Genomic DNA, 16,329 nt, shown 5'->3' with positions numbered 1-16,329 from the left:
TTTCTGGTTTTGTTCTTATCAGCTTCTTTTCTGTGACTGTGGATAGGGGCAGAAGAAGAGGAATAACTTCCAAAAGTGGCAAGAGTGGATGGCCTGGTGGTCTCATGTTTCTTTTAAGGACCCTCCCCCAACTTTTATGTGCTTTTGTATGTAAACCTTAGCTGACCTCAAATGACAACAAGATAGCTGAGGGCAGGAAGCAGGACTGAAATTAAATCCAGTTGCAGGTCTTCTCAGATATTCAAGAGTTAAAGGGGATGCTAGCACATTTAAAGTGAATTTTTAAACAGTATACAATGAGTAATTTTGATTTGTATTTGGCTTTTTAAACAGGAAAATATCTTTAAATAAAAGAATAATACATTATACTTTAATGTTAATCTTACATGTTTTTGTCTGAGGATCCAAAGCATCATGTTAAGGCAGTTAGGACTATTCCACTTGAAGGTTTCCTACTTGAAACTTAGAAATTCCTGACAGTCAATGACAAAGCTGGGAACTGAAGTCAGTTTTAATTCCCAGTCTGAGGCCTTGTTTTGCTATGCCTACAGACTATTTTAATTGAGGATGATTTTTTTGTTTGTTTGTTTGTTTGTTTTGCATCAGAGACAGTACAAAGCTCAGTGTAATACAGTTTTGCTTTCATAATTTATGTTCAACAAGCACAGCAGCATTGTAACTATTCGAAGTACATGCTGTAGATTGAAACTGTGCTTAAATTGGGGAAACTCTCTGAAATCTTCCAAGCCTTAGGTGGGTTTTTTTTTGGCCCACACCTCAAACAATGTAATCCATCATTTAACATTCATGTGTTTCAAAGGTCATGGCACAATGTAAACCACAAGCAGCAGGCCCCAGGCCACTGCTTGGTTGCCAGTGGCTTCATGCAGGAATTTTACAGAAATCCATGGCTATGAAATTCTCTTCAAGGTAATGAAGGTGACTTGGGTGGGTAATATATACGACTATGGGAGTGGAAGTTCCTCACGCTGCTGCCTCTGAGCCTCAGAGCAGTCGCCAGAAAAATGCAACTGTTTATGTAATTTTATTTATTTGCCTTACTACTAGTTGAACAGCTAATGCTGAAGTGATGATGCCCGAATATAGAACATTTACATTATAATTGCACTGGGTACAGTTCTGGTGTCCCCAACATAAGAAGGACATGGAATTGTTGGAGCAAGTCCAGAGGAGGGCCAAGATAAGAGGGCTGGAGTACCTCCCCTACAAAGACAAGCCGAGAAAGTAGGGACTATTCAGTTTAGGGAAGAGAAGGTTGCATGGAGACCTCATGGCAACCTTCAGTATCGGGAGGAGGCTACAGGGATGCTTTGCCAGGAACTGTAGTGACAGGACAAGGAGTAATGGATGCAAACTAAAAGAGGGGAAATTTAGGCTGGATATTAGGATGGCATTATTTATTGGGAGGGTGGTAAGGTTGTGGGTGCCCCATCCCCGGCAGTGCTCAACGCCAGGTTGGATGGGGCTCTGAGCAACATCGTCTAGTGGAGAGTGTCCCCGCCCATGGCAGGGGGCTTTGGCACTAGATGTTCTTTAAGGTCCTTTCCAAATCCGCAACATTCCATGATTCTACGGAAACAGGTCGGTCGATGCTCCGCCCCAGCAGACGGCACTCCCCCCCTGCCCGGCAGGCGATGGTCTGATCGGGGCGGTGCCAGGCTGTCTCCCCCCCGCCGCCTGCCGCGGCTTGGTAGGGCCCGCGGGGCCGCGGTGCGCGCCGGGAGCGGGGCCGGGCGGCTGCGATCCCGAGGGGTGTTCCCGGCGATCCCGCGGGGTGTTCCCGGCCATCCCGTCCCGCTCCGCCGCGGCCCGCCATGGCCCTCAACAAGTCCATGCACGCCCGCAACCGCTACAAGGACAAGCCGCCCGACTTCGCCTACCTGGCCGGCAAGTACCCCGAGTTCCAGCAGCACGTGCAGACCACCCTCGCCGGTAGGGTGAGGTACGGCCGGGGCGGGACGGGATGGGACGGGATGGGATGGGATGGGATGGGTGCCTGCCCGCCTGTGTGCCCTTAAAAGCGCTACCTGTGCCTTTCAGCCTGAATTTCAAAGACCCCGAGGCGGTGAGGGCTCTGACTTGCACCCTCCTGAAGGAGGATTTCGGGCTCACCATCGACATTCCCGTGGAAAGGCTCATTCCCACTGTCCCCCTGAGGCTGAACTACATCCACTGGGTTGAGGATCTTATCGGCCACCAGGATGCTGAGAAGCCGGTGCTGAGGCGAGGCATCGACATAGGTACTTGACCAAACAAAATGTTTATTTCATTGTTTCCCGTCAGCGACACTAGCAGGTACAATCTGTTACACACCCACAGGGAAACGTTAAGTTTGACATACAAAAAGCTCTGACTTTGGCTTTGCGGATCCTTCCATTCTCTTGAGTGCAGTGTTCTGTGGCACACAAAAAGTAGGCTGCTACTAATGCAGGCAAAAATGTCATTCTAAAAGAATTTAAAAAAAAAAAAAAAAATGATGTGTCTTCTCAGTGCTCTAACTGATGAATTTTGTTTAGTTCGTAATCTATTAATTTTGCTTTTGAATGTCTACACAAGAGAGTTTGTGAGTTGCATAGCAATATTTTCTAGTGTTCCATTTAATAACATTTTTCCTGCTTTTATGGGTATTTTGACAGGTGAATGATCTGTCCTTTTTAAACTGATTTTTATTTTAATTTATTTCAATTTAGCTATTTTCATGAGCCAAATTGTAGAAAAGGCTTAATCAGGAACCAGGGCAAATGCTAGCAAAGCTGTATTTTGGTTGTAGGTGGTCAAAGATTTCCTGTTTATTGTAGAAAAATGTTTTTTAAACTGGTCTAAGCATCAGCAGATGAGTAATATTGTCCAGTTTCAGTCTATAGTATTGGATAATAGGAGGACAATATTTGGATTAGGCAGCAGATTAATGTAAAAAGTTACTCAGTAGAGCTATGAATTTATAAGATGTACACTGAAGCACATAATGTGCTTTTCGTTAGAAATAATAAAAAAAGAAAAGGCAAGCTCTGTAGGAACTTCCATATACAGATAATAAAATTGGCATCTAGATTCCAAATTTTTGGTTATTCTAGATGGATTATTTAAAAGGCACCACTAGTAGTACATTTGAATTTAGTCCACATCTTTTATTTTGTCAATAGAATCTTCCTTTACAGTTTCAAAGGCTTGTTTTTGAAGATTGCTTTGTGCTGAAGAAAACTCATAATGAAATTGAGAGAAGCTGGAATTTAATTTCTAACCTGTGTTTTAGTGCTTGGCATTAAAATTAAAATTACTGACTTCCTCAGAGCTTAAGTTCAGGAATCTGGGTAACTCTGCCAGCTTTTACATTTCTGTTTTCTTGGCATTTTGCTAGCATGACTTTTTATATTGGAATTTTGCTATCTCCTGAAATTTGCTGACTTGTATTTTTAGCTAGAGTTGTGCTGGATTCCAGGTTTGTATCAATCACATGCTGTGTGCACAACTGCTTTCCTTTTATCACTTTTAAATTTCTTAGCCAGCTTCTACGCATTTGATATTAGTTTTCAGTTTTGGAAATGATTCCTATGAGCTTCGTCACAGTCGGTGGCTGGGTGGAAAAGACAGATCCTTTTAAGTCCTCCACATACTGCAAAATCTTCAGTTTGAGTTTGCATGAGCTTTGATGTTCCAACTCTTGGAGAGCAGTAAGTCATCCAAGAGGCATATTACAGGAGTGCTGGAAATTACCCCATGCTTTTGCCTACTTACAGACATTGTCATGGATATTTCAGTAAGTCAGTACAACAGACTCTTGATATATGTCTAAACTCAAGTTTTGTGGTGGTGGGATATCTCTTCTTTGTATCCATTCCCTTTAAACCTAAATTTAATAAATATTGGTAATTTGACCATGTAGATATGCTGTAATTATTTTGTGCTAGCATGTCTCTGTTACCAAGTTTTTGTCTATGTGTCTTTTTAGTTATCTTAATTGATACTTGTGGTTTTTTGATAGTTTTGGACATCAGAGAGAATCTGGTGGAACAGAATTTTTTCTGTTGTTGCTGTATGCATCAAAGTAAATTATTTGTGATAACAGAAAAATGCAGAAGAGAAATATACTTGTGGTAGTAAAGCTAAAATTTGCTTTAGTAAAACCAGAATGTATTTGGCTTTCTGTATATAAATCAATCACTGTTGCACAGAAGAAAAATAGCTTAAAACAAGGTTGATAATTTATTAGAAAATTTATTCCAGATTATTACATTTTTTAGTGTTACTAAAAGTGCACATTTGACAGTGTTATTTTTCAAAATACGAAAATAAAGCTCACTAAAGATCTGAGTAGTAGATGATCAGTAATCAGCATTTTCTGAAGTTAGTTCTTTTTGTTGTAAAAAGTACATGGTTAACAGCCACACTGGGTATAACGCCAGACTTACTTTGCCTCTCTCATGGATTTTCACTCCTGCAGGGACAGGGGCATCTTGCATATACCCATTACTCGGAGCAACTTTAAATGGCTGGTATTTTCTTGCAACAGAAGTGGATGACATGTGCTTCAATTATGCCAAGAAGAATGTGGAACAGAATAACTTGTCTGATCTTATAAAAGGTATGATGTAATAAGGTATTTAGCAGCGTACAAACGTTGTGACGTATTTTTGCCGTGTTCAGTGGTGTATCAGAATCTGTGTTCCTTCCAAATACACTCTCAATTGTTTTTACTGAAGCAGAATATTACTGAGGTTCTTGTGTGCTTAAACCAAAAAAACAGCTCATCTAGCATGGAATGTGTGGATACAGAACTATTCTTCCTTACAAAAATCTGAAAGTTAAACTTCGCCCTGGGGTGTTTTTGTCTCTGAATTTCTTGTCTGTTACTGAAACATTTCTTAGTGTTTGTGCTGCTTCTGCTGCTAGGAGACCTGGAGTGCTCCCCTTGGATAATTGCGTGACACTGCCACATAGGCATATCTTGTACAGATGGAGTTCTTTGTCCTCGTTTCTGAATGAGGTCCTAACAATGTCTGTGGTAGAAATAGCAGTATGCCAGAATTGGTCTGGAATGATCTTGGAAAACTTTCTTTAGGAACTCAGTGTACTAAAAAGCATTTTATCAGCTCTGAAATAAAAGCTTTGCTTCTGTTGGATTTTGGAAGCGTCCTTATGAACGATATGTCCATGCCAGTCTTGAAATCCAGAACTTGGTGTGGAGAGTACTGAGAGTTTTCTGTTAACTGCTGCCATCACAGGATTTTTAGTGGTGTGTGAGGGTTTCACTATACTGGAAAAAAAGGCTGGCAAAGGAACATGCCTCATGTGAAGCTGAAGTGCCTGTAGTTGGAAGGCCTTAAAGCTCATTTGTGGTTGTATTGGAGAACTCAGTATAACTCACGCAGTCCCTATTGTTTTAAACAGACTCGTGGTTCTGCTGCTGTGTATAAACATACAAGCTGTTTCTATGCAAATCCTTAACCTGAAGTCTTTTTGCATGCTGATGTTTGTTACATGTGTTTTATAGAAAGTATTGTTTAGAAAGTACAGTTTTTATACAATGTGTAACGTATATGGTGTGCCAGATAGAATATGAAGTTCCTTACTGACCAAATTCACATTTTCTAATAGTGGTTAAGGTACCACAGAAGACACTCCTAATGGATGCACTGAAGGAAGAATCTGAGATCATTTATGATTTCTGCATGTGCAACCCTCCCTTTTTTGCCAACCAGTTGGAAGCAAAGGTAAGCTAACAAACTGAATGTTGTCTGTACTTCAGTATTCTGTCAGTGGGAAGGTAGCAACAATTTAACCTCTTTACTTGGGGAAGCTGGAGTGGAAAATCACAGACCATTACGAAATAGCATTTAAGTCTTCTCCCTCCTCACCCCATGGCCCCTAAGGGAGTTTTGAAAACTTAACTGTTACCCTTCCGAAAGTGGAGGATGAGCTGTAGAATTGCACAAGTTCTTACTGTCTTAGAGAATTAGTTTGGAAACTAGACAGCTGGTAAATCTGAAATCAGGTGCCTGTTGCATAACAGTGGTGCAGAGGAATTAGTTTCTGTTGTTATGCTTATTTGTATTTTTTGTTTCCTTAGTGATGTAGAATCATAAAGCTCAGAGCAGGTCTTGCAATACCCACTGAATGCAGCCAGAAATGTAACTATAATATAGGCCAGTAGAATAACGATTTAAGATTTAATTAAACATTGTAGTTTGTAATTGTATAGATGCATGTAGCCAACATGTCTTACACATACTGGAACCACATATTCATGTTAGCAGGATCCTGATGTGTGGCAAGTAGCTTACTTAAGTTTGAGATTGTAGCAATTTCACTGTTAAGCTTATTTGGAATGTATCTTTGTCTATTACCCATGGTTCTGATGGGGGAATATAACCAGAGGTGGTGGTGTTTGCTACCAACTAAAGACTGAGCTAGGAAGCAGTGAACAAAACAGACAAAATTTCATTAAATGTTCATGTCAAATGTTCCTTTTTATTTTTATCCAGGGAGTAAATTCTCGAAATCCACGGCGTCCCCCTCCCAGTTCTGTAAATACAGGAGGGATCACAGAAATCATGGCTGAGGGAGGAGAACTAGAATTTGTCAAAAGAATTATTCATGATAGTCTTCAACTTAAAAAGCGGTTACGGTAAGTGCTTTGTTCCAGTTAAAAAAAAAAACCAAACCAAACACCTTTTACCTTCATATTTGGCAGAAATCATATGAAAATCATATTTTAACTAAGGTATGTAGCTGTAGTCCACTGGTATCTGTTTGGCTTGTTTAAGGATATATGCACATCAGTAATTGTTCCTGGGCATCAAACCACTAGAACTCATTGTTGGAGATATTTAAAAGCAGGAGACAAAAAAAGCCTGTGTGAGTGACACTTGTAGCTTGCAGCTAAAATAGCACACACTTGCTAAAGACAGTCAGGGCTCATTCTGAAGGGATTCTGGGATGGAGGAGGGTTTGTGACATTGCCTAATTATCTGTTCATTACCTAAAAGTTTCCATCTTTTGCTGGCTGAATTTTAGTAACTAGCAGCTTTGCTTACTAAAGGGCACTGTTGTATTGTCTTGGGTGAACATAAGCTGCAATAAAAAACATAGTGAGGCCTTCTTTGGGAGAACATAAGCAGATGGTACATCAGTTCAGTTTTCTATCAGGTTTTCACTCCCCCTGTGTTGTACGTCAATATCTCTAGCTGTTCTGGAAGATTGTTTTTTTCTATTATTTTTTAAATATCCTTCTAAAATACAACTGCCAGAATTTTACGTGTGGTTTTTTTTGTTGTTGTTTTGGTTTTAAATCTCCTATTGTTCTTACAGCTTTCTGCTCCAAGTAGTTCTTACTAGTAGTTGCCATTTTCAGTTGATCTCTCTTTGTAAAACACTTGGTTAATGTGTTCTCTGCAGATGGTACAGTTGCATGCTGGGGAAGAAATGCAGTTTAGCACCACTGAAAGAAGAACTTCGAATCCAGGGGGTGAGTTTGTATAGATACCCTGTACATGTTCTATACAATATATACTATGTTTCAGTGCATGTGGGTAATTATTGTTGAATTATTTTACTGAGTTTTTATTACAAGAAGGAACTGCAATGTCTATTTAGGGAAACAGTTAAGATTTAATTATTCTAGGTTCAAAGCTGACAGACAAGTAGCAAATACTGTCTCCAGGTTTTTGTCTTTATCTCGTGTTGAAGCATGTCTTCATCCATTCTAGAACCTACAGGATTCCTGCTTTAAAATAGCCTTAACAGCGTTGCTGTGGGAAAAAAAAAAATCTAACTTACTTTCCTCTTACCTAACATGAAATCTAGCAATTTTGGTTGATAAAAGAAATTGGAACATGATTGAAGTGACAGCATTGTTTTGTTTGTGTACAGTTCAGGCACCAAGTAAAATTGAACCTTGTGCTACTGTTCTCATTTTGATGGCTTTCTGGAGGAAGCATAGCATAGTATTTCCATACACAGAAAGTGATCATGAGATCTGTTCTTGTATATGGGGGAAAGAAAGAGAATACATGATAAAATCAGTTCCCAGAAAGATGAATTACAGGCTGTAGGGAATCTAAATTCCGTGCTAAAAGCAGATGCTGAGCTAGGCACAAAATTTCAAGCAACTGATTTTCTTCTCTGTCCTTGAACTGCTGTACCTCAGTCCTAGTAAAGTGAGAGAAATCATTGCAAACCTTGCACAGGAAAGCTGAGGTTTCCTTTTGTATTTTTCTTTTTGTTCAGGTTTGTAATCTTTATTGTGTCAGAGCTGAGAATATGTTTGTTTTAACCAAGCACATGTTGTGTTGTGGTTCAGGTTAGGATGCAGCAGAAATGTTACGGGAAGTCCACTCGTTGTTCAAACTGTCCTAACATTTGCTGTGTTTATTGAAAATTTTGATAGAAAGATAGGAAAATTCTAGTATAGAGACATCTTTTCCTCTCGTTTTTCAATAGTAGCAGATTTTTTTTTCCTTTTTTTTCTCCTTCTATGCAGGCCTGGGGCTTATGCTCTGGAGCTGGTGATAATTCAGAGTGAAGTGGGATGGTTGATTTTTATCCTTGCTAGTATTTAACACATTCTCCATACCATACATAATGCCTTACAGCATCCATGCATGAAAATACTAGACAACAGTAACATCTGAGTTTTAGATTTAAAGGCAGTGTAAATGCAGACTTGATTTTTCTGGGGCAGATAAAGAGAAGTGGGCATTGGTATCAGGCTTAGCACTAACCAACTTCAGGTGGCCCTGAGCTGCGTCAGAAAGAATCTCCATTTCTGTCGTGAGAAAATATGCTTTCTTTCAAAATGTGTGCAGTAAAGCAATGTTGTTTGTGAATCTGAAATAAAGTTTTGTGTTACTTCTTCGCATAGGTTCCTAAAGTTACTCATACCGAATTCTGTCAAGGACGCACCATGAGATGGGCACTGGCCTGGAGTTTCTATGACGATGTACAAGTACCTGTAAGTAGCTTAATTCTGATTTGCTTGATGATTGTGCCTCTTGCTTAGGAAGGAGCTAATGAGTTACAACTACTGTGATACAAACTGTTCTTTGGATTGGGTGTGCTGGGCTGTACAGACAATGAGATTTCTTAGCTGGCTGGTGGTCTGTTAGCAATTGTTACAAGCGATTCATGAGTGACCCATGTTCAGGGTGGGAAAAGGAAGCCAGTGTAGGAACTTTCTATGGGTTTCAGTGAAAATAAGGATAATTTGTAATATGAGAGCAGTTTAGTAGTAATAAAAATGCGCTGAGTTTGGGGCTGGACTTTAATTTAAATTTCCTTTTGAGAACTCAGTTTTAATATGTAGATTCTGTTACCAAATAGTCACGATCATGTCTAACTCAGACTTGCCCACATGAATATAAGTGAAGCTCATTCACCTTAAATGTGAGCCAGTTGCTTTTTTGGATCTGGATGTTCATATACTTGAAGATAGTATAGACAATAATCAACCTTATAGAAGACACGAGTAGACCTTCAGTGAACTTGGATCAAAGTGTGGATATTAGCAATTGACCTCTATTCCCAAGTGCAGCTGCATTTTCTCAGCTCACAGAGAGCTAATAGTCTGAAGGAACCAATGAAGCTTTTTGTTCAACATCTGAAGGTAAACTCCCTCTGTCCATCAGGCTATTGTAAAGTGCATGATCCTGTTAGAAGGTTTTAGTCTAAAACTCTTGGGTGTGAAGTAAAACAGGCTGTGTGAATGACTGTTTAGTGGCTTACGTTATGCTCTTAATCCTCATGTCTTAGAGAATCATAGTCTTCTGAGTACAAAAGTCACCCCACTAATAATGCATAGACTAGTAATTTGTTTTCTTTCTTTCTCCTTCTAGTCACCTCCTTCTAAAAGAAGAAAATTAGAAAAACCACGAAAACCAATTACATTTATGGTCTTGGCTTCTACAGTCAAAGAGTTATCCATCAAAGCTGCAGCTATGGGCTGGGATGCTGTAGAAGCTATTGCTGTCGTCAGAGCCTGGGTAGAGAAGATTCTCACCGATCTGAAGGTACAGTATGAAATATTAGAAGTTAAAAGAACATTCTAATTGAAAGAATAACTGTGAGAGAGAGGATTGAATGAAATTCTGCTGTTTTCTGCAATAGGTTCAGCATAAACGTGTTCCCTGTGGAAAAGATGAAGTTAGCCTGTTTGTGACTGCCATTGAAAACTCCTGGATTCATTTGAGGAGAAAGAAACGAGAGAGAATAAGGCAGTTACGAGAACTTCCTCGAGCTTCTGAAGATATTCTGCAAGCAATGGAAGAGGAAAAGAACAGCCAGAAGAGTGTGAGCAACAATTCGGACTGTGAAAACCCCAAGACTGAAGACTCTGAAATGGGGTTTATGGCACCTGATGAAGATGTCCAGTTGACCACAGGTGATGAGCTACCAGAGGAATCTGCTGCCAAAGAAGAACACAGTGATCCTGTGAAGGAAGAGGAGATGGAAGCAAAGCAGGGAGAAACATCTCTTGGCAAAGGTTCTGGTGATGCAAAGGAGGAACCTTGCCTTTCAGAGGAAGCTAGCAATCTGACAGTTGAAAAAGAACAAAGCCCCAAAGAAACTAGTAGATGTTTTCTCTTTAAGTGTTTAATGAATGTGAAGAAAGAAGGAAATGATGTGGTAGTAGAAATGCACTGGGTGGAAGGACAGAACAGAGACTTGATGAACCAGCTGTGCACATACTTACGGAACCAAATTCTTCGACTGGTTGCTAGTTAGCCCATTTTCCTGCTTCGGTAGAGTAGGTCTGTCCTCAAATTTTGTAAACTATTTTTAATTAATTAAAAATGTCAGTGAGCAAAACCTGACTTTTTCCCCTTAAAAGAGTAGTATTAATATAGATGTCCCCTTTAATGTTTTAAATAGCTTTTTCAAAGCTGCAAGGAGGACATGAAATGTACTTCAATGGACCTGAAGTCATGGGGAAGTAATAGATTTTGTGCTGCAGTTGTAAAACTACATGTTAAAGTGAAACATGTCTATGCTGTGAGCATTTTGAGTATCAACAGTGCTTATTCTGGTCTTTTCTGGCGCAATAGGTTTATATATTGTTTCTAAGTAGAATACTGAGATATTTTCTTCAATATTTTTTTAAATACTAATACAGGAAATGGTTAGTCTGCTGTGGGAATTATTTTCTGCAGTGAGGAGTCTTCAGCAAAGGATTTCAGTATGCCTTTTCTGTTTAATGTATTTAACTTTTGGTCTTCGCAGTTGCAGAATGGATACATTTTCCAAGTGTCAATACATTAAAATAATTGAAGTGCATGTTGTACTTGTCTGGTGCTTGGGCTTTGAAACACAGAAGGGCCTACTGTTAGCATCTGGTTTTGTAAACTTTAACAACAAAAGCTTTTTGAGCTGCTTGATTTTAAAGAGGATTTAAATATGTTGACTCTACCCTTAGGCCATTCCTTACACTTACTCAGATATAATTGCCTGAAACGACAGCACTATTCTTAAAAGATTTTGTTTCCATTTAACCTTAAGTGATTGCTTTAATGACAAGACTTGAGAATACATGCTCATCTTTGAGGGCCAGAAGTTCTTTCCGCAAGACAAAGATGGGTACAGAAGCTTTAGGTTTTTGCAAAGGAAGACAACTGGAATGAAGGCTGTTGCTTCCACATGTGACTTGCCAGTCCTTTTTGTTACTATCTGTTTTCCCAGTGTTTCTGTGCTAATGACCTGCTCCTGTGAGAAGGGAGGCTGAAGGACATGGATCTTCGATGCCTCAGAGAGGGTGTGTGTATGTGTTTGAGATTATGAGCACTGGTGCTGCTTCCCATAATGCAGATTTCCAAGCTGTGATCCATCTCTCTGTAAAGATGTGCAGAACATGGAGAGAAGGTTTTTCTGAGAGTGGAGCATGTGTGCGTGTGTTACCCAGAGTAATACATAGCAGTGGTGGACAGCAGGAAATAACTACATGTGTTCATGCTTCTGGAGCCACTTTGAACATTCACCCTTAGTTCTTGATATTTCTGGAAGGAATAGTATGTTTCCTTAAGTTGAACTCAAAAGCAACTTGGAAAAGCCCTATTTTTTGATATCATGGTTTTAGCACTCTTTTGGGTGATGGACAAAGACATGCATTTTTTGGGTATTGCAGAATTTTCACTGAATTGCTCTGATGCTCTTGTCACTGAGGAGAGATAAAACCAGTCCTGCTCTTTTAGAATCTGAAGCTGTTATTTTGGCTGAGCCATTCGAACCACTAAGCGAGATCTGTTTGTCCTTTGTGCCGCTCTCTGTTTAACATTTCAGCCATCTCCCCACAAGGATGAAGCACCTCTACAAGGTAGGCCCGTGTGCTCGTGGCGTGCCTGTTTTGCCGAAGCAGACGCCGTCGCCTTCCTTAATTAACCTCCGCTTCTCACCTGCACAGCGCGAGTACCGCGCTCTCCCGAGCGCCGCTTAAGCAAAGGCCTATTTTGGCGAAGACAACCCGGGCTTTGTGATGACGGCACTCCGGGGAGCACCCTCCCCACCTCCCGCCCGCTCCCCGCGGCCGCTCGGGCCGCCCTCCCGCCGGCCGGGGCGGGGCTGGGTTTGAATGTCGCGGCGGGAAGATGGCGGCGGCCGCTCCCGCGGGCGGGGGGAGGCCGAGCAGCCCGGCCCTGCCGCTCCCCGGCGGGCCGTGCTGAGCCCCCCGCCCGGCCTCGACCTCTCCCTGCGCGGCAGCGGCTCGGCAGGTACCGGCGCAGGAGGGCGCAGCCGTTTTCTCCTTCCTTCCTTCCTTCCTTCCTACGTTCCTTTCCCCGCCTTTCCCTCGGTCGTGCAGCGCGGCGGGGCGGGACGTGCTGGGCGAGGGGGAGCGGGGCTGCCCCGTGGGCACCGCGGCGCTGCTGGAAGGGCCGGGCACCCTCCGAGCCTCTCTCGGCCGTTTCCCCGAGAGAGACGCGTTGCCCCCGCCTTTCTCCCTCGAGGGCAATGGCTGCAGCTTGTGTTAGGAAGGTGGTGGGCGTAAAAGTGCTAATCGAAGGATTTTCCTGCACTAATCACTGTATAGTTAAGGAAATGTGTATTCTGTGCCCATTTCTGGGGTCGGGCCCATTTCATTGTACGTCGTTTAACTGTGAGCTTCATTCTTGTCTTGGCCTCTAGGTGCTGCCATAATACAATAAAAAGGGTAGTCTGGTATACCAGGCAAGGCTTATCTGTGTTGTTAAATTGATTCGAGAATGCATATACAATATACTTCTATACATCATATAAAAGATGTTCTATAGATGTCTTGTGTTATACAAACATCTTGTGGTAAGGTGTCATCAAATGGTTCTGCTGCCAGCTAGAGCTACTTAAACTGAAGCTTGTAGACGCTATACATGCATTTTACCAGCTTATTGTGCTCTTGAATCCTGAGAGAAATCAAGATGTGTGCAGCATCGAGTTATATATAATATCTAAAATCAAGATGTAGCATCTTGCAATTTAATTTCTTTTGAGGTTTTTCTGTAACTTTTTAAAACATTTACATGTCTTGGTCTCTTCTCCAGTCATGCCACACCTCCCTGGTGTGATTATGTTCTGCAAGATAGAATTTTGTCAATTTCTGCAAATGGAGCTGAGCAAGGCAACTTACACATTTCCGCAGGGCAAGTCCTCAAAGACAATTCAGTGAGCAACACTCTTGTGTCCAACTGGCCCCACATTCTGGAAGGGTTTTCGTTCAGAGAAATCTAATACCCAGTGCTTTTAACCAACAGTTTGTATCTTCCTAATTTTGACTGTTTCTTAGCATTGTTCTAGTAGGTAAAAAAGAGGTTAATGTCAGTGGTATATTTCTGTACATAAATCTTTAAAGTCTCCTAAGGCACAAGTTCCCAAACTCATGTGCAGTTCTAATCTACACGTATTCTTCAAAGGGCAGAATCATGTAATCCTTTACTCCTTCCATCTTTTGTGTGATGTTCATTGGCTTTAATATTAGGAAAAAAGCTTGAGATCCCATCACGTAGGGGGTCTTTTATGTTTCTGAATCCTAATTCTGCTGTATTAGTCACTGTATTGGACTTGCGTGGCAAGGGAGCACTGTAAGGGTGGCTTTTGTGAGAAGCTGCCAGAAGCTTCCTCTGTGTCCCATTGAGCAAATACCAGCCAGATCCAAGAGGGACCTGCCACTGGCCAAGGCTGAGCCCATCAGCGACAGTGGTAGCACCTCTGGGATAACGTATTTAGGAAGGGGGAAAAAACCCCTGTACAGTGGCAATTGCAACCAGAGAGAGAAGTGAGCATATGTGAGAGAAACAGCCCTACAGACACCAAGGTCAGTGAAGAAGGAGAGAGAGGAGGTGTTCTGGGTGCTGACCTGATATTCCCTGGCAGCCCATGAGGAAGACCATGGTGAGTCAGGTTGTCCCCATGCAGCCCATGGAGGTCCATGGTGGAGCAGAGTTCTACCTGCAGAGGACCCCACACTGAAGTGAGTGGATGCCTGAAGAAGGCTGTGACCCCATGGGAGGCCCACATGGAGCAGGCTCCTGGCAGGACCTGTGGCCCTATGGAGAAAGGAGCCCATGCTGAAGTAGGTTTGCTGGCAGGACTTGTGACCCTCTAGGGGACCCAGGCTGGAACAAATAATGAGCAACTGCAGCCTGTGTCAAGGACTCATTTTGGAGAAATTCATGGACGACTGTCTCCAGTGCGAGGGATGCCACGGTGGAGTAGAGGAAGAGCGTGAGGAATCCTCCTCTTGAAGAGGAAGGAGAGGCAGAGACAATGTGTGACAAACTGAGTGCAACCCTTTGGGGGTTGCACCCCTGTGGGGGAGAAGGTAGAGAAAATTGGGAGTAAAGTTGAGCCTGGGAAGAAGGGAAAGGTAAGGGGATGGTGTTTTCAAGATTTTGTTTTATTTCTTGTTATCGTGTCAAATCCTCTAATTTGATTAGTAATAAATTAATTTTCCCCAAGTCAAGTGTTTTCTGTTATGGTAACTGTTGAGTGATCTCTCTCTGTCCTTATCTTGACCTAGGAGCCTTTAATCATATTGTCTCTCCCCTGACCAGCTGAGGAGGGAAGTGACAGAGAGGCTTTGGGGGGGCATCTGGTGTCCATGCAGGGTCAGCCCACCACAGTCAGAGTTTAGGATAGACAATTAGGATAGACAGTGGTCTCCTCTGAATTCCCCTTGGGAAGCCTGTTCTGCTTCGTGGCATACTTCTGTTCTCTCCCACTGGTGCTTAACTTCTTGTTTAGTATTTTTTGGTACTTGGATTACACAAAGTGAAACAAAGCTTTCAGAGCTTTTTATATATTTGTGTGGAAGAGAATGAAGACACACCAGTGACAACTAGGCTGGGATTAACCTCAAGGTGGCTGTTGAAATTTTTAATGTGTTGGGACTAAAAACACTGGCTACTTATTCTGGCTAGTATTGCTGATCCAACCTACTCTTCTTCTGTCAACAATGGTGGGAAATTTCTTTTATAATTTTTTGAATGCACCAGTAGAAGAATGGGTACAGTAGAGTCAGTACACACAACTTCTTGTTTTTCATCTTGATTTGACAAAGTCATTCACAAAATGCTGTTATGGGGACTTATAAAAATAGGGGAGACCTTACTGTGGACCAGAAACCTGTTTTCTGTATCAGATGAGGAAAGAGACAAAAAGCTTGAGTTTTTGTAATGATTGGAAAAAGGGAGGAGAAGGAGAGGAAGGAGGCAATGTCTGTAGCCAGAACAAAATTGTCTAAGATTACAAAGACAAAAAATAATCAGCAAGCAACTTAATTAAGCTAGAGGAACTGGCAGTGTTGTGAAGATACTTATCAGGTTGATAAAACTGAAATATGACACACTGTAGAGAGTAGCTTGAGCTGCTTGTTTGGTTTACGTTGTGTATTTCATTTATCTGTAAAGCAAGAAAAAGCCTAGGGTAGTTCTGTAATCTGAGGATTACTGAAACCTCAGTCTCAGTGGCACTGATTTAAAAGGGAAATAGTATGGATAGGGATGAGATGGCAAATACATTATAATGCTGTTATATTAATCAGTGCTGAAGCTCTATTTGAGTATGTATTTGGTAATGGCTGCTCTGTCTTAAAACCAAATACCGGAGAAAGAGTTTGGTGAAGAAATTAATTAAATGTGGGTAATCTTACAGGAGGAGAAATTGAAAAAAAAGAGATAAGAGTAATAGTGAAACATCCATAGGAAATACTGAAAAATATAAGGCAGATAGTTTATTGCCTTTTCTCATAATACAGGATTTTGTAGAGAAGTTTGACATTTAGGTGTATAACCTACATGACCTCAGATGCAAGGATGATACTTGACTTTTAACATTTTTCTCCTCCCAAAGGTC

At 41.5% G+C, this 16,329-nt stretch overlaps 1 protein-coding gene across 1 annotated transcript; it reads left to right on the top strand.

Annotated features, from left to right (window-relative positions):
* The first annotated feature begins 1,737 nt into the window (after positions 1 to 1,737).
* Positions 1,738 to 11,289, top strand: METTL16 (methyltransferase 16, N6-methyladenosine). The gene is made up of 9 exons (XM_050333569.1): positions 1,738 to 1,963; positions 2,062 to 2,261; positions 4,463 to 4,603; positions 5,617 to 5,732; positions 6,504 to 6,646; positions 7,417 to 7,486; positions 8,882 to 8,971; positions 9,852 to 10,025; positions 10,123 to 11,289. Exons 1-9 carry the CDS (start codon positions 1,836 to 1,838, stop codon positions 10,738 to 10,740), a joined length of 1,680 nt encoding a protein of 559 aa, XP_050189526.1. The 5' UTR covers positions 1,738 to 1,835; the 3' UTR covers positions 10,741 to 11,289.
* Positions 11,290 to 16,329: the final 5,040 nt, after the last annotated feature.

This window comes from Myiozetetes cayanensis, unplaced genomic scaffold (genome assembly GCF_022539395.1).
Source record: "Myiozetetes cayanensis isolate MyiCay16 unplaced genomic scaffold, myiCay2020 scf5-8, whole genome shotgun sequence".
Classification (NCBI taxonomy): domain Eukaryota; kingdom Metazoa; phylum Chordata; class Aves; order Passeriformes; family Tyrannidae; genus Myiozetetes; species Myiozetetes cayanensis.
Note: the sequence above shows the minus strand (reverse complement) of the source record. Positions and strands in the feature narration are given on the sequence as shown.